Source organism: Chanos chanos, chromosome 1 (genome assembly GCF_902362185.1).
Source record: "Chanos chanos chromosome 1, fChaCha1.1, whole genome shotgun sequence".
Lineage (NCBI taxonomy): Eukaryota > Metazoa > Chordata > Actinopteri > Gonorynchiformes > Chanidae > Chanos > Chanos chanos.
This window is the reverse complement of record NC_044495.1, coordinates 41,664,363-41,691,316: the sequence shown is the minus strand read 5'-3', so window position 1 is coordinate 41,691,316 and position 26,954 is coordinate 41,664,363. Positions and strand designations below refer to the sequence as shown.

The window sequence follows — 26,954 nt, the reverse complement described above, 5'->3', positions numbered from 1 at the left end:
ATGCAGGTAATAACTTTCACTACGGTGACCTCCTGACCTCTCTCAGTCACCGAGCTATGTAGTGCTTGTGGATCTATTAGTGGGTTAACATGGGTTCTGGGCCTGACCTGTGTCCCTGTGTTCTTGTGTGTTGTCAGGCGGAGATGCTGGCCTTCTTGGATGAGGTGTTCTCTTTGGAACTGAGTGTTTATGGACGTCCAGCCTCTCTGTCCACAGGCATCTTCAACTGTCTGGACCATCACATCCAGCAGCTTATGGACAGAGTGGACTCCCTGTGACACGACTTCAGTCAACCAGCCGTCCACCAGCTTTTTACCCTCTCTATTCCCATTTCACCTTGGAATTTAAATTAACACATGCACTATTACATTAATAACATGATTACTAATGATGTTCTTGTGAAGATCCTCCCCTCTCTCTCTCTCTCTCTCTCTCTCTCTCTCTCTCTCTCTCTCTGTATCTGTCTTTCTGTGCAGATGTCTCCTGTGCCCAGTATCAGTGTGATCCGGCTGAAGTCTCAGGCCACTCCATTATCTCCAGCAGGACCCATTTCCATCTCTGAGTGGAACCGGGAACATAAAGCTCATCGTCAGGACAGCGTCTCTCCGTCTCCTTCCTGGACTCCACACGTCTGAATTTCAGCATGACAGGACCATGGGATTATCTGGAGAAGTGAATTCTTACCTCTGTCGCAGAAGGACTTGAAATGCATGGATGCGTCGGCACAAGGACGAACTTCAAGGGCTAAGAAAACATTCTGACCAGTTTATATGGACAAATGAATCTCTGTTTTTATAGCTGAATGGAGGACTTCAAAAGCATGAATGCACGGAAGCAAGGACTGACACCAAGGATGAGGATCAAGTTGATATAGTTGTTTTAAAATGTTGTATAAACACAAAGCAGTATTTTATATATAAAAATTTAAATGGTAATTTATACCTCAGATGTTCTATATGTATAGCGTATATAAAATTATTTCAGCATGTCTTAATAAACAGTATTAGTTTTTGTGCAAATCTGTTTTCCTGTCTTAATGTCAGTGTAAGAGCTGTAATTTTATTATGGAAAATGAAGAAAACTAATTGACTCTTTGATATTGTACCTCATGTCAGAGTAATAGGAAGGGGGAAATGAAGGTATTAGAGACAAATCACCAGAGCGTTAAATATGGACAGGTCCCAGGAAGTAATCTGACTGAATACAAATGGTCATTTTCATTGAAACGTGTTTTCATGAGAAGAACCTTCCAAGGTTTGATGCCAAACACACATTGTTACAGAATCATTCCATTTCCACTTACTGAATGTGTGCACAATGTGTTTATGGGAAGAGTGCAATTTCTCAACTGAACTGGAGTTTACAGCTGAGACCAGACCAGGGTACCACACATGATATAAGAGGCTGCCATAATGCCAGAGCAAGCTTTCTAGCCAGTGGGGGAGTGAGTTTTCTCACCCTCAGCTTGTCTGCTTTCACAAATACATCCAGGATACACTTTCTCGCAATGGGCTATGATGGCACTGCTTTCTGCATACTGGAGTTCCATGATAGATGTGATGAAGACGGCATTAATGGCATCAGAGAAACTGGTGTTGAGGTGATGGTATAGTTCAGTGAGTCTCACACTGAAGATTCACACTGAGAACAGTCTGGAGAAGTTTTCGTTTCTTAGTTTTTCCAGTTTCCTCCTGTGAGTCCATTGTAGAAGCATTACCGCAGTCATCTGGTTGTTATCCATTCAGGTGGATGGTCATGCGGTGCCCAGTATTGCCCTCAGGAAGTCAAGAGAGCTGGCTAACCTGGTTGTTTTTGATTCCAAACCGATTTTGTTTGCTTGTACAATGTGCACCTTTGTAGACAGATGAAGAAATGGGCTTTTTGAGAGATTTCTTTCGTAGATGTATTTGTGTGGATTTGGCGACATCAGTGAAAGTTTGGATGGTTTCAACATCTTGCTGTTGAGAATATGCCACCCCATCAGACTGCCAAGAAATGAGAGCTTTGTAACTGCATGAAGGGTCCATGACCAACAGGGGGCGCCATGACACTGAAGAAAGCACAAGTAACAATGACTACAGTACTTTGTAGTAAAACTTGTTTAGCACAAGGACTGTTAAAGGACAATTAATCCCTCAAAAGGACAGCTATCAGCAGCATGTTTTTTATGGACCTTCTCTGAGGAGAGGTTATCAAACAGCATCAGAGAAACCTGTAAATGAAAACAAATAAAAGAAAATGGAGCTCACAGGCTGTAACAGCAGTAACGGGTACAAAGAAGGGAATGATCTGATCATCAGAGATGGGTTGAAATAGTTTATTTCACTGTGTCAAAATAAAAGTCTCCAAGACTGACACTCCAAGATCCCAGTACAAATGAATAAAAATAGTCGGAAGGGTGAACACAACTTTTAATAAACAGTTCCACCAGACTGTTGTAGCACCTGGCACTTTGAGAGTCAAATGCTGTTAAATACCTATTTCCTTCTTCACAGTAGGTCCAGTTTTCGATAGCCTTATGATTACAATTAGTATCATGTCAATTGTAGGGCCTATGAGGTGAGAGTTCAGGAGTTATAATGTGTCAAAAAGAACACTGAAAATAGAAAAAAAAAAGGCAAATACAAAAATATCCTCTTTAGCCTCCATCCGTTTCATCATTTGTTAAGTATAACAACGCTATAGGAATACTGCTAAAGGCAGTAGAGACAGAGAACCCTTCACGGAGGTTTTTCTTTTTCAAACTGTACCTCACAATAAGACACCAAGTCAGAGAGAACACATTCCCTTCATTTCCTGAATCAAGCAAGGCACAGGGGAATTTTTCTGACTACACATCCTTTCAAAACTTTCTAAAACCTTTTGCTCTTTCTCTCAGCTGGGCAACAACATGCGCTGGACAGCACACTGTACATGCTCCCAACTGCTCCAGCCAAATCCGAGCAGAAACACACACACTAACGTCCCACACACGTGCATGCGACTCCGCAGCAGCAGCGAAGTAAACTTAGCCATGGTAGAAGTGCACATGAGGATCACTGTGGCAATAGCCAGCATAATATTGATACATTTCCCCAGTAGAACTTTGGCATCCGTACTCTCAAGCTGGATTATCTGCTGCTGTTGCTGCTGCTGTAATTCCAGTTTACTCATACGAGTCTGACACACCTCCAGAGCCTCCTGTGGAGAGGAGGAAAGAGGGAGGGGTAAATTTTTAGAAAATGCAGTTTGGACAGTGTCACAAGAATTTGACTACCCATTTGGTGGGAGATAATATCTGAAAAATGCTTCCAAAAATGTCTTTCAAATTCCAGTAATACGTGACCAGTTTACTTGAAGCATTTGTACAAAGAATTTGAATAAACTATGACAACAGTAATAATAGTGAAAACAATAACAAGAATTAGAAGAAAAATCTAAATGTATCCTTCAGTAATGATTTGGTGGAATTCAGTGCAACCTTGCAACACTGATGTGTGATATTGTTCAAGTGTGTATTGTTCAGTGCTTCCTCCCCATGTTAACAATGTATTTTATTGTCGCTGTAAAGGGACGTTCTGAATATACTTAGAGAGAACACCAGACTCTCAGAGCAGTGGGGTACAGGTGGGATCTTGGGTGTGACAGTGTCTGAGAACCTGCTAGGCCTTGAAGTAGCCAATTTTTTGTCAGTGAATCTGCAAGTTCCCAGCATTTATTATCAACTTTATTTTATATATGTACAGTATGTGTGTATGTGTGTATTATTTAATGTATGGGAGCTTTTGACTATGTGATGCCTAGTTCCTTTTGCACTTTACCCTTTGACATCTTTCTTAGTTCTGTCTTATCTTTCATGACCTTAAAATACAATAACTTTATTAACACTTTATCATTCTGTTCTTATCACTTCTTCAGTCCTGGCTCGTCCCAGTCACATTCACACACACCCCCACACACACACCCACACACGCGCGCACACACGCACGCACACAGGCACACACACAAAAAAAAAAACAACAAAAGGGCCTGTTTGACATTTTCAATATTTCTTTCTGTGTCAAATTTAGAGACAAAAGAATGTAAATAATGTTGTACTGTGTTTACTTTCACCTGACAGTTATTGTATCTGTTTAGCTTGAGAGCATACCTGTAAATCACGGGCTTGTTCATTAGCTTGATAGGCTACTTTCTCCTCCATGCTGGCTAACTCCTGTTTCAGTGAGGTGGTCTCCCTCTGATGGAGTTCAGTAAGATCACTCAGCTGATCCTCCAACTGTTCCAATCTAAGAAAAAAAAACACAAGGGAAATATATAAATAATGTAAAAAAAATGGGATATAAACCTGCTCAGGAAATATGTTTGTGTATGTGTATACCTGTGTGCATGGGTATGTGCATGCGTGTGTGTGCGTGTACACACACGCACGTCTGTGCATGCATGTTGGTTTGTACACACCTGTAGCACTCCTCTTGTAATGACTGCCTCATAACTTCGGAATCTTGTTTGAGCTGTACTGTCAGAGCTCCCAGGTCCTCTGCCAACTGATTCTGTACCTCCCTCACTAATCGGATCTCCTCCATAGCCTGTTCCAGCCTGATGGAGCTCTCTGCACATTGCCATGTCCCCACCCCTGACAGTAAAACCCTTGACTGTCCGTTACTCTCGACCGAAAGAGAAGTCTCTGTTGAGCATTCATCATCACTCGAGTATTTGTGTTTGGCTGTGAGAGCACCACTCCTACCCAGAACACCATATGTTTCTGCAGAGCTCTTTAGATGCGTAATGTTGTCTGCACTTCCGAACGAGTTGCGGGCGAAGCTGGCACGCTTGCTGTCGAAATAAGGTTGGGAACTGCTTGGGCCAAGTGTTTTCGCTTTATTTAGACTGGCCTGTCGCCCATCCACACATTCCTTTAGGTTATCCTTGGATATCACTTTGAAGTCCTTTAACGACACTTGAGTGGGTACTTCGCCACTGGACTCTATCTCTCTTATCTTTTGGTGATATTGCTCTAGTTTTTTCTGAAGCCGAGCCATGTTCTGTGTTGATTTCTGATTCTTTTTCTCGAACACCTGCTTGATGCGTTTGCTCTGCTGCTTGTCTGCATTGCGAACAAGCTGCAGATACTCTGAAAAATGATCCTCCCGTTGGATCTTCTCTATGCGCAACTGTTCCGTTACTCTGAGCATCTTCTGGTGAAGTTTGTCCAGTTGGGACGGTTGGGTTTGCACGTTACGCTGCCCAGCGAGCGCTAAACATGAATCAGAGCCTGTGTTAAGGATTGACGTGGGTGCGCTCATAGTCTTCACCACCTTACCCTGATGTGCCTAAAAACAATGAAAAAAACCCAGACAAATTGATAAATACAGCAGTAAAGTAAGAATGGATTAAAAGATTAAAATGAGCATTTATCACTGAAACATGAGATATGTATAAAGGCTCTTTGTGCACTGAGCTCAGAAAAGTATAGATTTATCAATTAAATGTCATTTAATAGTCATGCTCTGGTCACAAGCCATTTTTTATGAAAAATCTACATGAAACAGCAGCACAGAATTTGACACAAGGTGACACAAAAAAATCAAGCGAAAAAAAGATTCACTCTGGGAGACATGGCACGAGTGGTTTTAGAAGAAAAAAGAAAGAAAAGAAAAAGGAAAAGTGGGCCAAAGTTTGTCCAGCGGCCTTCCTACACCACAGTTGACCAAATAAAGCGACTGCTGACAGAGAGGAACACCGGGTTGTAAACCACCACATTTTAAACACCCGAAACATCATTTCAACTTTCATATACACTTTCAATATGTTGAAAGGTTGGTTTTTTTTTCTTTTTCTTTTTTTCATCCCTAGCAGTAAAGCTGATCATTTTCTGTTGAGGATTTTTCAGATTTGACAGGAGTGACTTTTAATTGTACTACTCTAAGCTAAATTGCATAGGTCTTTAATGGAGTTTAACTCTGAGTGTTTGACCATATTTCAAATTGTCCAGTAAACAGGCTGAGTTTATTAGAGTAAAGCCCCTTGACCAGAAAGCTCTTGTCCCTTTTAAGTTGTTGATTATTTATCTTTCACAGAAGACTTAAAGTCTCCGTTCCAAACCTCACTCTCAGTTTAACTATTGAGGACCACAGCACAGGAGCACAAACCAAAAGTCTGTTACAAGAACCCTGATGGGAGCGGGTCTAATGTCAAAGAAAAGGACAACTTTTAGTCTGTTAAGGTTTGTGTCTTTGAGTTTTGTTCTTAAACAAACAGACCAACAGGACACACCCTACATATGATTTATTTTCCTTCCACTGGACTGAACGCTGACAACAACAACTACAACTACTACTGCTTAATCAAATCCACAATACAATATACACCAGTGTTGGTGTTTCATATTCCTCCTAATAGCTTTAATAAGGCCCTTAATACACTATCTGTCTGATTTGATTTTTTTTTCTGAAGGCATATAAAAGGCATTCTCAGACTGAGATCCTCAGATCTTTTCCAGTACATTCGCATAATTACTATCATAATTACTATCTACTGTGGCAGCAGGAGGTACAAAATCTGGACATAAACTATGACAGGGAAACTTTAAAGAACAAGAAGAGATTTCTAATTTCATCACTGTAAGTCTGTTAATTTGGGGTGTTATCATTAATGCAATGGATAAAGTATTGCATTTTTCTGTCATTAATAATGTTACAGCACTCTTTACAAAAAGCTGACGCAATATCACTCTGGTTATGCCAGTAAAACAGCACGAGGGAAGCTATTTGAGACCTCTCCAGGCCTGATTGTTATCAAGTTACACTACAGGAACTGTGACAGGACTCATTCTGTTTCCCCTCTGTCACTGGGCTCGCGGGATTCCAGTGAAACATTCCTAGAATGAGGAAGGAACCGTGTGTGCGTATTCATCATCTCCTCTCTGCGTGTCTGCGTCACATACATTATCGAGGGATCTAAAGGAATGCACACCGAACACACACACACACACACACACACACAACATCTGCAGACATCTGTTTTTATAGACCGTATGGCATCTAGCTATCTGACATCGATACCTGTTCACCTGGTCAGCAATGTTCAGATACCTTGTGGCATTCAAGTGTTGTACAACTAGTATCAGTGGACTCAATCTAGAACAGGAAAACACTTTCCACAGTGGTACACCACTGCCACCGGCCTGTACCACTGACACCAGTCAGGGCGGGCCCACAGACTTAGGCTGCTTTCACCATCTCCCAGTTCATGCATATACTTTCATTCCCGCCAAAAGACGCCAGTTACTTCATGCAAACAAACGTGTATAAATGTCACTCAGAAAAGTCACAGTCACTCAGACAAACACTGACATGTTCTCAGAACATTCAGGCCAAATGTCTCTATGATCATTCTCTTGATTAATCTAGGTTAGAGCACGAGCATGTGAACACCCCTAAGCGTGAAAACATACGTAAGGCCTGTATCTGTTGTGTTTTTTGTTCACGCAGAAAAATGTAACACCAAACTGATAAAATGTCACACTAAAATGGTGAGCATCTGCATAAAGAGACATCAGACATATTCAGTAATTTAACTACACCTGGAAATTTACATGGCTGAACCGGTTTAACCTGTTGAACGGCGATAGTCTAGGACTTCACGTACATTTGAGTCACCCACAGAACGACAACAAGAGCTGATAAGAAGAGATCTCAGCATCAGCACATTTGAACTTTTAAAACCGATTAATAGCATATTCGTTTTTACCGTATCCACCATGGTGATGGAGCGGTATAAAACTGTGCATAATCGCATTGTTTTAGTTTCATAGCACCCCATACGATCGTTTCACAGTCATTCACAAGAAGAAGTGACACGGCTCTAATCTTCGTTCAGACGTTAACTCAATTCACCGGAAAATCAACAGACTATTTATCAAGAACAGGACACCCCTAACTGCCATGGACATATTATCTTCTGTTTTCCTTCGAGAGGTTTTACAGTGTGTACAACAAAGATCTTATCAAGGTTTTATGACAAGTTATTGTAGCCTAACCTTGGTATACCTGTACTCTGCCATGAGTTACTGTCAGAACACTGTTTGTAAACAGTCTGTTGAAAAAAATACCTTTACGCGACTCAGAAAAGGCGGTCATCATTAACATGTTTAAACTTAGACGAAGCTAAGTAGCCTGTTTGATAAGGCTGTAACGCAAACATAATTGATGTATTTGTTTGACAAAATTACCTGTGATGAAACGCAAACTCCAGGCACGACTTCGATTTCTCCCTGCTTGATTTACGATCAGTTTAGCCACGGCTTCATGCGCACTCTAATGAATGACCGGTTTTGGGAGGTTACTCCGTGATTAACGCAAATGATTAACTTCCTACGACGTTATTTTGACGTGGTCAAAATTATGATATAGTTACGCTCATAAATCCGATGAGTATGAGCGCTACGCCGTAAACTACTGAGTAAGCGACTATCTATGATATTTCCCTTACTGCGAGTCTTCCAGGACTTCCCTGACCTAATTCATACATACCGTATGTTTTATCAACATAACGACGCGTGCCGCGCCAAGGCTTCCGGAAACATACATCGGTGTAAATTTTTTCATATTTACCATTTTGGTCCAGTTTAGTGACCTCATTAGACTCCAGGATGAAAATTCGCCTTGTCATTCCTAGGCATAGTTCCGCAGTTTGGTATAGGTGAAACCACTGTTAATGGTTTTGAAAGCTGTGAGATTTGACGAAACGAACCTGCCCAAGTTCAACCAAGAGGTGTGTGTGTGTGTGTGTGTGTGTGTGTGTGTGAGTGAGAGAGAGAGAGAGAGAGAGAGAGAGAGAGAGCAAAATAAAACAACGCGAACACCTGCCATACCCCGCTATGAACAGGTGGCTTTATTGATGTCTGCAGAGACGTATTTCTCTCTTTGTTGATCTCACGTTCCATTAAAAAGTATGTTGATAAAAAATGTAATACCTTTAAAAGTCCTGGTGTTCTTACGTGGGATTCTTTTGGCAACCCGATTCACACGAAGGCATGCACACAAATACAGCATTTAAAATTCAGAGCGTTTAATCATTGATGACACGTCAGATGACCAAATCAACTGACTCAAATGTTACACTGTAGCCCACTAGTTCGGTTGGATGTAACAGGCTGCTCGGCCTGGACTGAAAATAGGCGAAAGCAAAATTTTAGTCATTTTACTTTAGCAAGTCTTAATTACTTTAGCAACTATTTTCCAAGAGTAATGATCTGCATTAAAGTAAAATTATAAAATAATATATTCTTCTATAAATCTTAAGTCTTAATTACTTTAGCAACTATTTTCCAAGAGTAATGATCTGCATTAAAGTAAAATTATAAAATAATATATTCTTCTATAAATATAAATGTTAAATATAAATGTAAATGTTAAATATAAATGTAATGCCCCCAATGTGTGACCTCAGTTTTTGCATCGAGTGGCTATGCATATAAAAACGACGCGTGAACCAATCAGTTCAGTGTGTGATGTCTTTGATGCGTGACGCTCTCTGGAGGGGCGTGGGCAATTAGCATTTAGCTATATGTTTCGTTTTCAAATCCTACATTTAGATTTAACATTTAATATTTACATTTATATTTAATATTTACATTTATATTTAACATTTACATTCACACTGGCAATGCTAAAGGTGTAAAAACTGAGCAGGAAAACAGAAAGTGCAACTTTTTGTAAACGGAACCCAATAGCTGTGTGTGTATCATTTTGGTTCTTGTGTCATTGGTTGAACCATGCGTGCTAATGAGGACATTAATGTCTGACAAGTGGACATTGTTCCAGAGACATTTGCCCCAGATATAAAGTGACAAAACTATGTGTGCGTGTAAAGCCAGGTATGCTCCTTGAAGGTATGATAGTTTTAATTGGCTTTTTGCAACCAGCTTCTGTTGTTTTGTGTGAAGTCAACCCGGTAATGATCAAATCTGTTCCAAAGCACCACCAACAACATCATATTTAAAAACACCTGGTTAAATGAAGCAAATCTGCTGTGCAATTAAACATGCAGCGGTTTGTTGTTTTGAGAAAAGCGGTAAAAGGAACCGAGGGTGGCAGTGGTACGGAGACAGAATTATGTTATAAAATGATATGATAGTGTTATGATAAAATCCTACTTATGTTACCACCACAGAATTGTCCAAATGTGAAATGCTTGAAATGTATGAGGAAAATATTTAAGATATATTACTGCCTATATCTGAGCTGCCTTTTTATGACTTTGGCCAGTCTTCTGACAGATGAGAGAAAATAAAACAGGTAAGAGTAGATCTGTGACAGTGAGAGTCTGAGTAAGGCTTTTAATCTCTCAGACTACAAAGTGCTCCCGCAGGGAGGATGATGCCATCCAACATTCAAAGACCTGAAACTTACTCTCAGTTCACCTTTACATCTAAACAGACTGGTTTGTCTCTGAGTGTGTGTGTGTGTGTGTGTGTGTGTGTGTATGTGTGTGTGTGCGTGCATGCATGTGTGAGAGAGAGAGACGTGTGCGTGCGCACACACACACACACACACACACACACAGAACTTGGCTCTTCTTGTCATCTAGTGTCATGAGACCGGTTGTATTATCAATGATTCAGCACTCTGAATTATATATATACAGACATTATGTGTGTGTCTGCACTCCAGTGGTCACTGACAAGACCCCCAAGACTACATGCAGGATGACATGTAAGGCTACATGTGACATGACTGCAAGACTGCATCCCCCACGTTCCATGAAAATGGATTATTTCCATTGACAATGAGTCACATGACCACAGCCTGCTACATAACACTGGCAGACAGGCCTCGAGGAATACAGTCACTTTTCATAAGAAGTTATCCGAGCAGTATTCTTTCTGTCTGTCACAAGAGTTTCACTTTCTTGGAAAAAGCCTTCCTGGGCTTCTTCTTGATGTTCAACTGGAATGGCACAATAAACAACAATAACAACCAAAAAACATCCAATCAACAACAGTTTACTGGGCAAAATCACCCCATTAATGAGAGAGGTAAAGGAGAATGACAATAGTAGTGCCAGCTAACAGGTGACCCACATACAGGGCGAATAATGGCGTAGTTCAACTGTAGGACGCTAAACGCCCTGTCAGATTACCCAATCTGTCTGGACCGATCCTGCCAGTTAAAAGCAAAAAGACAGCAGCTCTTGTAAATACAGAGTAACCAACCTTGTATGACAGAGAAAACTCAGAAACATTAGCTGATTTGGTGAGTCCTGGTTCACTCTCACTGGAGACAGTGGTGCAACAGTGTGAGAACTGCTTTCGTGGTTTCTGTTAGGTCTCCTGACACAAGCTGAGCAATATTTTAACATTACTATATATCTGAACATTGCTGACCAAGTGCATCCCTTCATGGCTGCCAGTTTTACCATTGCACTTTTACCAGTTTTATCCATCCCATCAGTAGTTCCAGCAGGACAAGGCACTGTCTCAGAGTTTTTCCAGGAACATGACACTTCAAGTGAGCACCCCCCAGCCCCCTGGCCCCAGCTCAACAGATGATTTTTGGGGTTAGAAAGAAGGAGCTGTTCACTGTATGAGTGAACCCCTGTCCAAACTGAAGCTACTGCAGTTAAAGCTACAGCCCAGTAAGTGAACAGACTTCACATTTAGCTCTTAGGCTGCACTGTGTAGTGTGTGGAAAGGTCACACCTGTAATGTCTTGACAAGAGTAATGTCTTGTCAGTAACACACACTGTTATTGTGGCTGGTGTGTGTGTGTGTTTGTGTGTGTGTTAGTAATACACTGTCTTTATGATTTGTATGTGTTTTTGTGTGTATATGTCAGTAAAACACTGTTGACTGGTGTGTGTGTGTGTGTGTGTGTGTGTGTGTGTGTATGTGTGTCTGCTAGAGATGCATGAATATTTCAGCCTGTCCTCAGCGTGAGACCACAGCAGGCTTAGAGGAGAATTCATAATTAATAAGCTTAGCAGAGTCTCCAACCCAATGTGTGTGTGCATCTGTGTGTGTGTGTGTGTGTGTGCTTACATCTGTACTGGCTTACTTCTTTAAACAGCATTCCAGAGTTCAAGCATATTTCATAACATAAATATCTGATCTGTCCATGCACTTCCTGCAGTTTTGTGAATTCACAAAAGAACAGCTGAATTTGGATGGTGATAAGGGTGTTCGCACAAAAATAAGCCATAAAAACATCTCCTGTGATCTCCTGTGACCTGAATGTCTCTAGTGCATGTGATAGCACCTAAGTTGTCCTCTGTGAGCCTTAGCAGAAAAGGTTTACAGTATCAACCATGCATTTTTGTTGCCAAACTCCTACTACTACTAATAATAATAATAACAAGAACAACAATAACATGATAATGATAATGATAATGATAATGATGAGGGTCCAGGCTTATACTGTGTTAGTAATTTAGTGCTCCTCTACTGAACTGTGTTTGCACTAGTGTCATGAAAATGGTCATGCCATGGAAAAATGAGCCTGAACTTTATCATCCCACCAGTAGTTAGTTTGTTGCGCCATGCCTGAATCTGGCATTTTTTTGTGTGTGTAGTAATTAGACTGCTTTGTGAAGTCTGACATGTGAAAAACATGAGCACAACAGGCACTGTATAACGTATCAAGTCTTTTACTCATTTTATTGGAAACAAATTGCTTAAGTGCAAAGAAGTCTGATCAACCAATGTAAAGGATAGGTGTTTGAATGAGTCCCTGTATTTGTCAATGGAAGTGATTTTTTTTTTTTTTTACAGAACTGCAAAAATAACAATGTGGTCAATTTAAAATGTAAAATGAGACACTTTTAGGAAAAGATGATTTTGGAAAAGAAGTGTTTATGGGGGGGTGGGGGGGTGTTTGTATCAGAGGAAGTGCTGGTGCGTTGGCCCTACTGACACTAGAATCACTATGTGGGACATGAGCATTGTCCTTAAATAATCCACACCACTATTATCAAAAACATAAAAGAAAAGAAAAGAAAAGAAAAGAAAAGAAAAGAAAAGAAAAGAAAAAGGTACCCAAGATTCATAGTGACACTGCTGGTGGTTGGTCGGATTTATCAACAATGTCGCTGTAGAACATGCATACCTAGAAAACCAGACATACATACATACAAGGTTTACATTTTTACAGATTTGCTCCTGCTGTCCCATCTGTTTCCCAGTGTCTTGTTTTGGGCACTGTTTTCAGATTTTCCCATCATTTTTATACAGCTAAATAATGAAAATATCTCTTTACCTGGGATAAAGTATTAATCACCAAATACACACCAGACAATACAGCTATTTAATCAAAACCATTTTGTGGTTTTCCGAGCTGACAAATAACAGTCAACTAGTCTTGTTTACTTTTCCTCTTTTGATCACTTTCAGGTTCACAGGCCCTTCTCCCTTCTTTTTCTCTTAACTTGCATCACATTGTCAAGGACATACAGTAGTGCTTAGCCTCGTTCAGATAGGTCCTGCATCTCTGAATTATCAATGGTTGGTTAATGTACAATATTGTTATGTGGTAAACTGGATATCCATTCTTCAGCAGAAATCCAAAACAGGTATATCTCACATGCAGTAATCTGCCCTCAGGGTTTGTCCTGCTGGAAAAGTATGACCTTTTACTGTTTGAATAATAAACATGGGATAATATGATCTTCACAGATTAATCTGAGCCTCTTAAAGCCATTGTTTTCAAGTGTGTCTGTCTACAGCGAGTCTGTATATGTATTGTTACCGTTCAGACCTTTTTTTTTTTTTTACCAGCCATTGCTTTTCCTGTCAGTGCACTGACCTGAGGTCGCATTAACCAAATATTTTCCATCATTGGTGGTGAGTGCACATATTAATTTGTCATTGTTTAGTCTTGTCTTTGATCTCACATGCATGACCTCGTTGTCTAGTTGGCTTTAGGCATCACATTGGTAGGCTATGTCACTACATACCATTGCAAAATGTCATGGCAGGTGAGTGTCCGAAGTTTCTTTAAAAAGCCCAATAAGTGTGATGCTGTTGGTAAACGAAGTGAAAAAAAAGAGGGACTGATGCGGTGGAAGATGAAGGACAAGCAAGTAATACTCATAACGTTTATCAGCCAGCAGCAGCTAATGTTACGGGGCAAGAAAGTGGCAGCAAGGAGGTCAAGAGGGAGTACCGGGTTCAGTGGGAGCAGGAATTCCGCTTGATCGAGGTCTCCTTTCATCTTTTCTCTCCCTGCCCTTATAAATGCATAATCTGTACGCTTGTTCCGTATATTAATTTTTAAAACATGAAAAGACACGAATGAAAATTAAATGTAATTAAATATGTCTTATTATCATTAAACATGAAAATTAAATGACAGGTAATAATAGATTATGATGGAATATTTACGACCCTGTCCATCAAAATGACAGACAACGACAAAGTCTAACGATGCCTCTGGCACTAACAGCCCTCGTTTTGCTTAAGGGTGGCAGTGACAGTGGTTTGAAATCAGGAAGTCACACTCTCTGCCCTGATTGGTCCATCCTTTAAGGGGCTGTAGTGTGGGAAGGTCAAGAAACAGTTTAGTGGAAATGTTGGTTTTTCAGTTTAATGTGTCAATAAATTTATGAACTTAAATGAGCACTGCTGCTTCCCAGCCTTGACCAGAGACCCTCCCTAAACAACACTGTGTGTTTGCGTGTGTGTGTTTGTCTGTGTGTGTTTTTACAGAGGGCCTTAAGGCAGCAACACTCTAATAATTACCTCACCAACACATTCATTTTCACAGTTATTTTTATTTTTTTATTATTGAGCACTATACATCTCGGTTATAATTTACAAACAGGATCCACAGACAGGATGGTGCTAAGGTTGGCGAAGGGTGATGGAAAAGGTCACTGCTGCCCAGCCTTTGGGGGCACCCACTCATGGATCTTCTTTCTGGTGGTGGAGTACGGCACGTAGCAGTCAGACGTGCCGCTCACGTTGAACTGATGCACCTCTGCTAGGAACTTTTTCGGCTCAGGAGGGTGAGTGGTTGGGGGATCATCGGTCATACAGTGCAGCCAGCGATGCCTAAACCAGTGACATTCAAAAACGACTATGTTTAAGCTCCAGGAGTGCATGAGTTCATAAAATTCAAGTTTTAAAAAAGACAAGAAATTATGGTTAATTTATTTTAAGTCTTCGATGTCTTTTTTTGTAAATACCCCAAATAAAAGACCTGTGTGAAGGTATACGGGTTACTAAGAAATTATGATCATGTGTTTACCCCCCCCTTCCACAAACTGAATGTAAGACGGACTGACCCCAGACCTGTATGAGAACATAGACATTACCATTCTGCAGGGACCATGCTCCCATCCACCTCCCACAGTGTGTTCTTGCCATTCATCTGTGTCGTGTAGATCACCCATCGGTGCCGACCTGCAGGACCAGCCGTGTTATAGTCCATTACCATGGTGACAGGGTGATGAAGATGCTCATCAAACAGGCTTTACCACAGTGTTAATGTCTAATAATTAATATTAATACAATTTCTCTTAAATTACTGAAGTACTCACAAAGTTTAGGATTCATGTCAAAAACTGACACCACTCCCCTCATAAAATGCCAAAACCAAATATGAAAAACATATAAATTATTATTTATAAAACAAAAATAAGCCTTTGTCTTCTATTAGAGGGCAAGTTCACATGTAGTTTATAGTAATTACCATGCATGGTTAATGAGGTGCGCTAACAGTAAACAAACAAAAGGCCCTATGATTCGTCTCTGTTCCAGACTTTGAAAGGGCATCAACACCACACCATTTAATATGGAGTGATAAAACTCACAGGGGTCTCACTAGCAATGTGACACGTCACTGTGCAGTGTTCACAGGAACAGCAATGGTCAGATCATCCTGCCTGCACTGAAAGTGCTGTTTACAGGATGATCCATGAGTGGAAATAAATCCCTATCTGATTTTACTGTTACTGTTAACAAATCCACTCAGTTAGGGGAAAATGGTCTTTCCCTCTTTCATCGTTTTCCTTACTTCAGTTTACTGCTTTCAGCTTCCAGTGTTTCTCAGAAAAGATAGGCTGCCTTTCAGTATATGCTGCTGTTACAACATGTTTTTCTCAAACCAATTTTAACAGAACTGAAAAACCCTCCTAAACATTGCATCATATCATAGAATTCATGTCTCACTCATTTGCCTTGAAATGTCAATTATTTTCAGAATGGTTTTCAAATTAAAACCATTTGGATTACAAAACATAAATGTGTTTCCTTTGACTCCTGTGCCCTACTAATGTCTAAGGACACAGTTCATTTATGGCACCTTGAAACTAAATTGTTTGTTTATTTCACATTTACCACAGAATGTTTGAGCAACCAATCTGTGGACATTTTTCATGCTCACCCGATCACAACTGTGGTTTAACAGCGACTCCTACGTGAGAAATTCAAAGCGTGTCCTTGGCAAAATTAGTTTTATTGTTTTCCAAACTCTTTCGACCTCCAATCGTTAAATTGGTCATTATAAAAGACATTTTGGTGCGATATATCGATATATTCACGCTAAACCAAAACATTAAACTTTCAACTAATATCAATTAATTGAAAGTACATCAGGCTTAATAACACAGTATGGAACGCTAACCTTCTGTGAAATTAATATAAATTACAAAAAGAAATATTTGCATTGCTTCATCACATTATGTAAAGATTCAGTTTGCTACTGACGAACGTGAAAGCCTGGAAAACTCCAGCGAAGCCAGGTAACAAAATTCTTCACTCGTTCTCAGACAGATTACAAAAAAGGAGTTTAAAATCTTCGTTCACGTGTATTTGACGTTGAGCAGGAGCAGAATATTTCACACACTGGTGTTAGAGATGACTCGGCATTTAAACAGTGATTATTTGATTGTACTATGTAAGTTATCACTTACAGTCTGCATCAGACCTTACCGAAAAAGTAGCGGTTGTCCTCGTAATACTTGTTCCCATACTTGTCCTCACCAACCAGTGTCCCCGTTTTCACGTCATTCACCCTACAGGAGGCAACATCATGGACTAACTGTAGATTAAAATTACTGTATGTGTGATTCAGGCATAATTTAGTGAATGTGTGAGGGCTTCTGTAGTCAACACAACTTCCTAGCTAACGACATGCTAAGTTAAAGGAAGGCAGAGAGGTCATTCGCCTATCTTCAGTTTTAATTGGTTTGAAACTGAAATGTTTCCTGACATTCAATCCAGAAGAAGAGTTTCACTGATACAGCTGTTACCCACCTAAATAACTGAAGGAGAAACCCACGGACACCACCATGTCCCCTCAATTGGCCTACAGCCCTTCGGAAAACCTGTACGTACTCCGCCATTTTTGACGGACACTATAAGCGGATGGACCGTTGGTCCCTCGTAGATATTCTTCCGCCTGCAGCAGGATATTCATTGTGGAAATCAAATAAATATCCTAGCGACCCGAGAGCAGAAGACGACAATCAGTGCCGTTGAGATGAATAGAACTGCTGTTGGTGTACTGCTGGAATATAACCGCCCACCATGTTTCTATCATCTGTTCAATCAACATATTCTGCGTTCAATTCCACCTTCAGTTTTTTAAGTGTATTGTACATAGAACAGGTAGATCAAGACGAACATGCGCACAGGACTTTTAGGCGACAGATAAGGTCTGTATAGTGTATATCCATATTTCTATGAACACTAAAGCACGCACGAGAGACATATTACTATTACTAATAATCTAATAATAATATTACATATTATTATTAGACATATTAGTCTGTATAAGAGCTTTTTCATGATTAATACCCTCTGACGAGAATCAGAGATTGTCATTCTGGTCAGTACGTTGTCAGTTTGTCATGAAATCAGTGAATACTTCACCTCATCTTTTCTTCATCCACGCGACTCAAAACAGACCACAGTAGAACCTACAGCCAAGCTGAAGTCTTTTTACACAGATGACTGAAGCACTCTTATTTGTTTAAGTTCAAGTTACAAAGCAAAGGGGCATTCTCATGGATTTGTGCTTCCTTAAAAGAAATATGAAAATGTTATATTTCAGATCCAGCTTTTGTACAACTTTCATAGTGATACTAATGCATGAGAAATCAGTGCTACATTTTAAAGACACATGATGTTAAGACACAGTCCATTGTTTGAATTAGACAAAAGTCTCAAGTTCAGTGATCCACCATCACCCCCCAGCCCTTCAGCGTTGGCATTTATTACACCTATGTACATTTTAACTATATATACAAACATGGACAGTACACAAGGTGCGAACTGTGTACTGCTCTCTGATCATTATTCAAAAAAAAAAAAAAAAAAAATCTAAAATAACATTTAAAAAAAAAAAACTGCACACGTGGGATGGAGCGATTTTCTAACCATTTACTTGAACATTCTCTCTCTCTCAGACTCAGATGGAGTCATATTGTGAAAAAGCCATGTTGCTATTATATGTGTGTGTGTGTGTGTGTGTGTGTGTGTATATATATACATATACACACGCACACATATATAAACACTCCTATAGACAGAGCCACAAGACAAAAGATGCAGAAAATGAAAAGCAAACACTGTAGTTTTATCATGTTGTCTCTGAAATGTAGCAGGGGAGGATCCACTGACCATGATCAAACTGCCCAATCACAGTCCCAAAGATGCCAAACGGCAATTTTTAAACCATCTTTTGTTCCTGTCCTGCATCCTCTGTTGAGTGTTCAGAGGTAAAAACAGTCCCAATTCCAGGCCAGCACAGTCCTGACGCAGAGTGGATGTGTTTAACGGTGGAGCTGAGGTCACTCGACGGAACTGAGCGGTTGGCTGTTGTAGTCGGTCGATTCCATTTTGAGGATGTACGGAATGATGCTGTCAATCTGAACATTCCCTATCAGGCCGGCGAAAAACAGCTCCTCAGTCACAGCCGCGCTCATCAGACGTAACGCCGGCAGGCGCAGCAGCAGTTTAGATAATCTGAGAGAGATTACAGGGAGTGTAAAGTCATCTCATATCAAGAAAACTCAAGAAACAAACAAAGTGCAGTACAGACAGGTATAAATCTAAGCAGAATATCCCTTTAATTGCATCAAAGAATGAGGAAACAAAGTGATGATGAAAAGAGGTTAATCTCTCACCGGTAGGTGTCCTCTGGGTACATTTTACCGACGTAATCCTGTAGCTCCATGTAGGCCTTCGCTTGGAAACGTTCAATCTGAGCCGTGTTGTCCACTCCAGTGTGATCTAAACAAACACACACACAAATCTTTACACCTTCACTCACACCTTTCTCTCCCTCTTTGCCGACAGGTTTGAATGCTTGTGTGTCTTACCTGGGCTGAAGAGGACGGCAGCTTTGAGGTAGGCATACTCATAAGCATCTGGGTTCACGCGGGTCATGCTGTTGCAGAACTCCTGCATCCGCCAGATGTGCTCCATCACCTGCTTCACCCGGTCCGGAGAGAGTTTATCTAACACACAAACACAAACATACTCCTTTCACTAAGAATTCTAAAGCCCAAATACAGCCATGCAGTGTCCTGATGGGTGCTGAGACAACAAATGTTTGTTGCTCTCGTACCTTCATCCAGGCTGCCCTGCAGGTGGCTAATGATGGCAGTGAGGATGGTTCCCACATTCATCACGTTTGAACATTGTGCCAAGCCAAGTGCAAACAACTCATTCCAACATGCTTTCATCAGATTAATCCCATTCTCTGACCTACAAAAAAAAGACATTATAAAAATATATTCACTTAAAACCACATGCTCTTAAAGGCTCGAGGAGCAGCAGCATAAGCATTAAAACATAGTGTTTTTTCTGCTGGTGCATTTTAATTGGTTCACAGAAGCATCGTTACTTTTCTTATTGGCTTTCCATTAATGACATCACAGCCACATCAAAACACAGTACAAACCGATTTTTCATCAAATAGAGTCCAACAAAGCTCAAAGGTGCGACATCCCTCATACGTAATGACATATATAATAACATACATGATAAAATATATGATTAAATCTACAAGCAAAGACTTCAAAAAATGAAATACCTTTATAAAAAAAAAGAGGTTGAAAAATCTCATATGGCAAGACAAGCATGTGCAAAAGTCCCCAAAAATAAGATATGTAAATTGACCAGTGGCCAGCATTTCACAAGAGTTGGGATGCCTAAATAATGGAAATTAAGTCAGAGCAACCATCTAGTTCAAGCGCTCTGTGTTATTCGACGATACCCAATGGTATTTAATCTAACAGGAATGAGCTGTCCGGCTTCAGCTGTACCAGACAAACTTCTCTTAGCACCAGTGTCTCAGCCAGCTACACGTCGAACAGTCAAAGTATCGAGTTGTAAAAAAAAAAAAAAAAAAAATTAGCATCTGTCAACTAACTTCAGCATCTATCCATCCACCAACTGTCAGTGTGGCACAAAACTGAATAATTTAGCTTAAACAACAGGATCATTGAAAAACAGCCTGATTTGCAGAGTAAAATGGTGAGAGTGAAGGAAGGCAGACAGAGCTCCAGGACTCACCCCAGGGCCTGGAATGCTGGGATGGACCGAGCCCAGTGCATGGAGAGGAAGAGAAGACGAGAGGCTGATTCACAGATGTAGTTCAGGTTAAGAAACTCTGGCATGGGTAAGGGCATCACCAACTACACACACACACACACACACACACACACACACACACACACACACACACTTGTGTTACAAAGCACTGACAAACGGTTTATCAGACATTGTATTCAAGCATTTTCATAGACTAATCCTATTAAAATATAATACACATTAATAGAATACACTTTGCTAAATTTAGCTTTTCATTATGAAATGAAGAGCTCTACAACAGATATAGGATGATTAGACACAGAAATGCATTGAAAGCAGGCTATCTTTAAAGTTGTGGCGGTTTCAAATCCAAAGTTGATAAGAACAACTGATGTAAATCATTTCTGTCCTGTCAGAGACTGCAGTCAGTGTGTGTGGACGTAACATCACAGTTTGACATTCGGTAATTCTAGGCCTCTGTCACTGCCACTGAAACACTGCTGTTTTAGTTGTATTCTGATTCTATAGCTGAATCACCTCTGACCTTAAAAGGCACATGTAGGTCAGAGAGTAGAGGTCCCTCCAGCTCCAGCAGCGTGGAGCTGGCTTCCTCTGAGCCCAGAGCCACACCCACATCTGTGGCATCATTAGCACTACCCGTCCCTGGCTGTAGAACCTTTGCCAACGTGTCGAACGCCCTAAAAAAAAACATCAAACACAAACAAGGATTAGCAATTTTAGGCTATAGGTCTACTCAAACCTCTCTCTCGCCGGATGCCAGTTCTCACTGTGTGATGTCAGAAGAGTTCTGGACGTTCGGCTGGACATCAGTCATGGTGCTGTCTTCGCTGCTCATGGTTTCCATTCCTGATTGGTCGGTGCCGCTGTCAATCATTTCTCGGTTTTTGCTGATGTGAGCAAGTGACGTCACCACGTTAGCCAGGGTACTCAAATCACCCTGGCAGGCCTCATTCTAGGGAAACATAACAAAACATAGAAACAAAATCAAGTGAACAATTACTTCAGCTCAATAAACACTACCTCCTGAACAGGACCACAACAAAGATCATTTTTCTTGAACTCTTTAAGAAGGACCTACATTCAGAAGAGATGAACAGTCTGGATAATGTGCTTAACACAAGTGTTCAGCACAGTGAACACTGTCCGAACATCACGGGGTACAGTACCCGCCAAAATTACTCATGCCTCTGACTGAAAACCAAAGATGGTTTTACAAACAAATTAACACACATGACAAGACAGAAAAGGGAGGGAAAATTGTGTTCTCAAAAATCCTGCATCAGAATGTAACAACAACAGCAAGTTATGTGAGCTTTCGATTTTGGGTTGTAATATCCTAACAGGGGTTTTTAGTCTGTTCACATAGGGATATAAAAAAAATAATTCACTCAGAAAGGAGGACAAAACTAAGGGACAGGACTTAAAACCAGTCAGTAGGTACTCTAACTTCAGTGATGTTTAAAACATGGATCCAAAAATACCGCAATGCTACAGTACCAAAAAACTCAAATCAGAGACAAGAATCAGACTCAAGTCTGTGGAATTCAGGTTTAGGCTTAGATGCTCTTTTCAGCTGTGTGGGGTAAGCAGCACGGTACAGCTAAGACACTAAGTGAGGGGTCAGTTGCCTCTGTCTGGTTGACAGCTACATCTAGAAATAAAGGGAAGTCCTTTTGGAAGCAGAAGAGAAGAATAGTGATGACATGCTAAGCTATTAAAACCATTACAGATCATGAAAAAGTCAGAAAAGGTCATGACACACAGTGTTCACTTGTCTGTGGAAACCCAGAATTTGATTCCACTTGGAGAATGTGTTATCAAACACTCATCTGTCAGTTTACAACCAAGAAAAGCTTAACTCTCTGAGTGTGTGTGTGTGTGTGTGTGTTACCTGTTCTGGTGAGGAGGGGATGAGAACAGTATTGTCCAGTTTGGAAAGAGACTGCTGGATATTCAGAAGCATGCTGGAGTCTAACAGATTTGTGGATCTGAGAAAACACATACACACAACGGTAAATCATACACAAACAACACACATACAATCTGCAATATGTACTGACGCACACACACACACACTCACCGGGTGGTCTCTTTCTCAGTGATAAAGGTCGGCATGGCGGCCAGTGGACTGCAGAGGTTCTTGCGGATGTAGATCTTCTCTGTGGAGGCGGCGCAGTTGGCCGGCTTCTCCCGAGACACCTCAACAGGTTTCCGCTCACACTGTACAGCTTAAAAAAAAAAAAAAGACCGAAAGAAAGAACTCTGACTACATTGCCTTTTCTGCCTGTGACAGCCTTGTTTTGGCGGTTAAAGAGCCAGTGTTGTAAGAAAAGCTTTAAAAACGTACAGTCCTGCTTCATGCCAAAGGAGATGCAGCGCTGCAGCCTGCAGTACTGGCAACGGTTTCTATGGTGCTTGTTTATGACACACTCTCCGGAGCCACGACAGGTGTACACCAGGTTCTTCCTGATGCTCCGTTTAAAAAAGCCCTTACAGCCCTCACAGCTCACAGCTCCGTAATGACGACCTGACAAAGAGAGAGAGAGAAAAAGAGGTAGAGAAGGAGGAAGAGAAAGAGAAAAAAAGAGAGTGACAGAGAGAGAGACAGAGAGAGAGAGAGAGAGACAGTATTTGCTTTATAAGACTACCATTCAAATCAGATAAACTGCACCAGGAATAAGACCAGAACAAAAACAACGAGATATTAACATGGTGGCATTTTAACTGTTATAAAATACCTTGAAATAGCAAGGGATGAATGAATTAACAAATTTATTGAATAAATTGCTATGATGTTTGTAACAAATGATTACAACAGAAATAGAAAAAAAGCCCATGAGAATCCAAAGCAGTTTGCAGGTAAACCAAAGCAGCAAGCATGTGATGAGGCATTTGCAGTCATACTGAGTGGGGTTGAGTGATGTTGGGTGATACTGAGTGTGTGAGAATTAGCAGAAGAGCTGTCTGTTACCTGAGGCTTTATCTCCACACACCACACAGTATTCCACCACAGGCTTGGCACACACCTGCTCCGTACCCTCCGTCACAAACTGAGTCACACAGACACACCAATCAGAGTCATTCTGTCAGAGGACTGTGCCCCACTCCCCCGAAAAAAAAACATGAAGCCACAATAAAAACCCTCATCCTGGATAACTACTTCACCCCTGTGCCAAATCTGGTACACTGGCCAAATTCAAGGTTACAAAAATTTTCACAGTCAAAAACTCCACCTCTTCACACACACTGTTTGTGGTATGAGTGTATGTTTTGACAGCCATACCTGGATCTGTTGACCTGTTAATTCGGGTGATGCGAAGAGCAGCTGGTTGACAGTGGATCCATCGGAGGAGGCGAGGATAACTTTGCCCTGTGCAGGTTCCTGTTTGAGTAGCAGTTTGTCCTGATTGGAGTAGTCCACATTAGCCAGAATGAACTGGGGTCTACCGGGTGCCACTTGGTCATACGCTGTCACTATCTGCACCTTCTGACCCAGCTGCTGGTCTGTCACAATCTGACACGCACACACACATAAAACTGATTCAGTCAAGTATTTCTTAAACAGAGAGAGCGAGGGAGAGAGAGACAGAGAAAAAACACTGGCTCCAGTGTGAAGCATGTTGTGGTGGTGACAATGTCGTGTGCATCTCACCTGAATGCGGTGCTCCAGATTCTCGTCTGCAGACATCAGCTGGATTCTGTGTGTTTCTTCCTCCATCTGACTGATCCTGACCTGTGGCACACATTGATCATCTCATTAGTCTCTCTCTCTCACACACACACACACACACACACCTGTAAACGAGCGCACACACGCGCACACACGCACAGCCTGATTCAAACTTAACACTTGGCATATACATTGTCTATAGAAACACAACCATCAAAATCACACACACACAAATAAGTCACAACATAGCGGATGTATACCATACAAATATGTGTACTTAAATCTGTTGTTTGTCAACAGGGAAATGGAATTATAACTTAGTGGCCTCCAGTCTCAGGTGTATGCAAATATATAATCAGGGAGCCTGTGCTTCTGCTGAGGCTTAAGTAAAAATCCGTGATTCATTGGTCTTGATCCTGAAACTCAGTTGAATGAACGGATATCTGAGCTAGCTGTTACCTTAATAGACCGTATGTGGTGTATTCCACTGGGAAGACTGTATAAGTTAATGCATTTTCAATAAGCTATTGGAGGGTAGCAAATGTGAAGTGTGTGAGCTCTCAGCTAGCAACTGTACTGCTAGCAACCGATGCTAGCGCAGGGCGACGGCTGGAAAACGTCATGAGCTAGCAAAGTGTAACCAGCCGTTCCTGACACTGATTGACCATACAGTATAACTAATATTCTAAAACTAAACAAACATCCGCTCTCAACACAAGCACTGGATTGTCAACTCAAGTGCTGAGTTTAAATATGATACGGAAGATAAAGAATGTTCGGTTCCTGTTAGGTGAAAGGTCAACATTGAAGGGTTACAGCACACTTCCACTCGAAGTTGTCGTGCGTCGCCGCAACGAACGGGACTCCACCGATATAACTCACAAAAACCACTGAACTACCGATATCTCGTTGCGTACAACGTTTTATTATGAAATATTATCCAGAAATATATGCAAATTCTTCTATCTCGGAAAAGGTCTGATTCAATATGCGCAAAGAACTGGGTACGATGGCAAGTAGTTAGCTTCAGCTTCCTTGCTAATGTAACGTTAACTGAGAACAGCTAAGCTAGGTTAGCTAGTTAGCTATAATACATCTTAACGGTACAGCTGCAATAATTAGCAGCTCTGTCTGATCGGTTCACCTAACAGTGGCCTGAATATGGGTGATTTAATCGTGCAAACATCATGGTGTTCTTGAGATTCACATCATGTTATCACCGTTGCTAAATTAACTTAACCAGACGCCGTCGCAATGATGTAATATATCAATATGTTACTTGTGTATCATAAATGCTATAAACGCCATGTAGATGGCTAGCTAACTTAGCGAGGGGTGAGCTAACCAACTAATTGTCACTTGAAGACTTGTCTTTCAGTTCGTCGCCTTATGCTGAAAACACCAAACTTGCGTGACGGGCGTTACGCTTTTGCACGTTTAAGAAATTTAGACCTTACCGTAGTTTGTGTAATTTAGTTGTCGTAACACCAATGTTTTGACAAAATTCTGTTTCTGTTGCACAGCTCTGGTCCAGGGAGGTCAGAGTTCGCGACCTATTCTGCTAGAAATGTCGACTGCACATGCGCAACGTTCACAAGCGCGCAGAAGATGTTTATAAGTGGGGTAAAACCAGCGATTTGGGTGCTGCGAATACATTGCAATTTAAAAAGTTACAATTCGGGTTTTGTGTCTTTTTTTATGGATCGCTAAATGTGACCAGTGAGTGTCACGAAAATTGACTTGAAGGAATTGAAGTCGATAGCGTCATAACCTAACCGTCTCTTGTCGTGGGGACAATAAGTTCTGTAAACAGTTTATCATTGTGCTGAGGTTATGGATGTCGTTCCTCATTTTTGCACAAGCAATGCCATGTTTAACACTTGTACAAGTCAATTTAGACATTAATTATGTCATTACTTAACAAAAATGGTGGAGTGTTGGCTGTAAATAGCCTGCATCCCTGCCACGCTAGTTTTGCCTCTTTAATGCACGTTAAGACTAATGTAAAAGGCGTCCCTCCAACATCAAGACTGATACATCAGTGGAAAATATGTCAAGACATTATTGGTTGTTGCCTAATGTATAACTGTGTGCGATTAATGTTGCCTAGTCTTGTGCAGGTGATCTAGCAGGTTGTGAAATTTCTTGTTTGTGTCTTATCCAGCTTCTCAAGGAATTACCTGTACAGACAACCTAAATCAATGGTCTGTTATGTGTAATATTCTTTGACTATTGTCGGTAATATTTCATGTGTAATACTTTATATTCTCGGTGCCCCGATACTTTTGAAATTACTTTTCAGTAAGTTGAATAAAGAGATTCTCTTATTGTTCCAAACACAACTGATCACCTCAGTCCTCTGTCATTTCAACAGTGAAACTAAGGTTTAATGAGGATATTTTATTTGTTTATTTGTGTGCTTATGTAGTCACATGAGCTACTGGGATACTGTTATGCATGCGATAACTTTTTTCATGGCTCGATGGTGCAAGTAAAAAAAACTGAGCGAGAATGATGTCCCTCGCATTAGCAGAGATTCACTGATTTAAAAAAAAAAATCATGATTTATTTGCAGTTTGGTTTAGGTTAACTTTATACCTACATGCTTTGGTGAGTAGTGAATGGCCAATAACAGCAACAACAACAATAATAATAATAATAATGATAATAATTTGTTCCGTTCAGTACGGTTTCCACGTCACACTCCTGCCCGCTATGAGGCAGTATTGCGCACAGTTGTTGTAATTG

The 26,954-nt window shown here is 40.8% G+C and overlaps 3 protein-coding genes across 3 annotated transcripts; all 3 read right to left on the bottom strand.

Moving 5' to 3' along the window:
• Positions 1-2,874: 2,874 nt before the first annotated feature.
• Positions 2,875-5,282, bottom strand: tmcc3 (transmembrane and coiled-coil domain family 3). Its single transcript, XM_030792897.1, has 3 exons — positions 4,438-5,282; positions 4,130-4,265; positions 2,875-3,180 (listed from the first exon to the last, which is right to left on the bottom strand). Exons 1-3 carry the CDS (start codon positions 5,280-5,282, stop codon positions 2,875-2,877), a joined length of 1,287 nt encoding a protein of 428 aa, XP_030648757.1.
• A 9,453-nt stretch (positions 5,283-14,735) lies between these two features.
• On the bottom strand, positions 14,736-17,326 carry ndufa12 (NADH:ubiquinone oxidoreductase subunit A12). Its single transcript, XM_030784745.1, has 4 exons — positions 17,231-17,326; positions 16,907-16,989; positions 15,289-15,376; positions 14,736-15,025 (listed from the first exon to the last, which is right to left on the bottom strand). Exons 1-4 carry the CDS (start codon positions 17,317-17,319, stop codon positions 14,845-14,847), a joined length of 441 nt encoding a protein of 146 aa, XP_030640605.1. The 5' UTR covers positions 17,320-17,326; the 3' UTR covers positions 14,736-14,844.
• Positions 17,327-18,560: 1,234 nt separating this feature from the next.
• Positions 18,561-24,254, bottom strand: nr2c1 (nuclear receptor subfamily 2, group C, member 1). The gene is made up of 13 exons (XM_030784220.1): positions 24,189-24,254; positions 23,820-24,050; positions 23,508-23,586; positions 22,884-23,063; positions 22,617-22,764; positions 22,428-22,524; positions 21,304-21,488; positions 21,060-21,213; positions 20,498-20,619; positions 19,548-19,687; positions 19,300-19,437; positions 19,105-19,210; positions 18,561-18,943 (listed from the first exon to the last, which is right to left on the bottom strand). Exons 1-13 carry the CDS (start codon positions 24,252-24,254, stop codon positions 18,769-18,771), a joined length of 1,821 nt encoding a protein of 606 aa, XP_030640080.1. The 3' UTR covers positions 18,561-18,768.
• Between the last annotated feature and the right edge of the window lie 2,700 nt (positions 24,255-26,954).

Bases quoted from the DNA above. Each gene is read 5' to 3' on its own strand.
- tmcc3 (XM_030792897.1), bottom strand. From the start codon at position 5,282: ATGAGCGCACCCACGTCAATCCTTAACACAGGCTCTGATTCATGTTTA. The intron at 4,266-4,437 runs GTGTGTACAAAC...TTTTTTTCTTAG, and splicing joins TTACAAGAGGAGTGCTACAG to ATTGGAACAGTTGGAGGATC. The intron at 3,181-4,129 runs GTATGCTCTCAA...TCCTCTCCACAG, and splicing joins AACAAGCCCGTGATTTACAG to GAGGCTCTGGAGGTGTGTCA.
- ndufa12 (XM_030784745.1), bottom strand. From the start codon at position 17,319: ATGGCGGAGTACGTACAGGTTTTCCGAAGGGCTGTAGGCCAATTGAGG. The intron at 16,990-17,230 runs GTGGGTAACAGC...TGCCTCCTGTAG, and splicing joins TTTCTCCTTCAGTTATTTAG to GGTGAATGACGTGAAAACGG. The intron at 15,377-16,906 runs GTAAGGTCTGAT...CTGGTCCTGCAG, and splicing joins GGACAACCGCTACTTTTTCG to GTCGGCACCGATGGGTGATC.
- nr2c1 (XM_030784220.1), bottom strand. From the start codon at position 24,254: ATGGAGGAAGAAACACACAGAATCCAGCTGATGTCTGCAGACGAGAAT. The intron at 24,051-24,188 runs GTGAGATGCACA...TGTGCGTGTCAG, and splicing joins ATCTGGAGCACCGCATTCAG to ATTGTGACAGACCAGCAGCT. The intron at 22,765-22,883 runs GTACGTTTTTAA...TTTTTTTTTAAG, and splicing joins CTTTGGCATGAAGCAGGACT to CTGTACAGTGTGAGCGGAAA.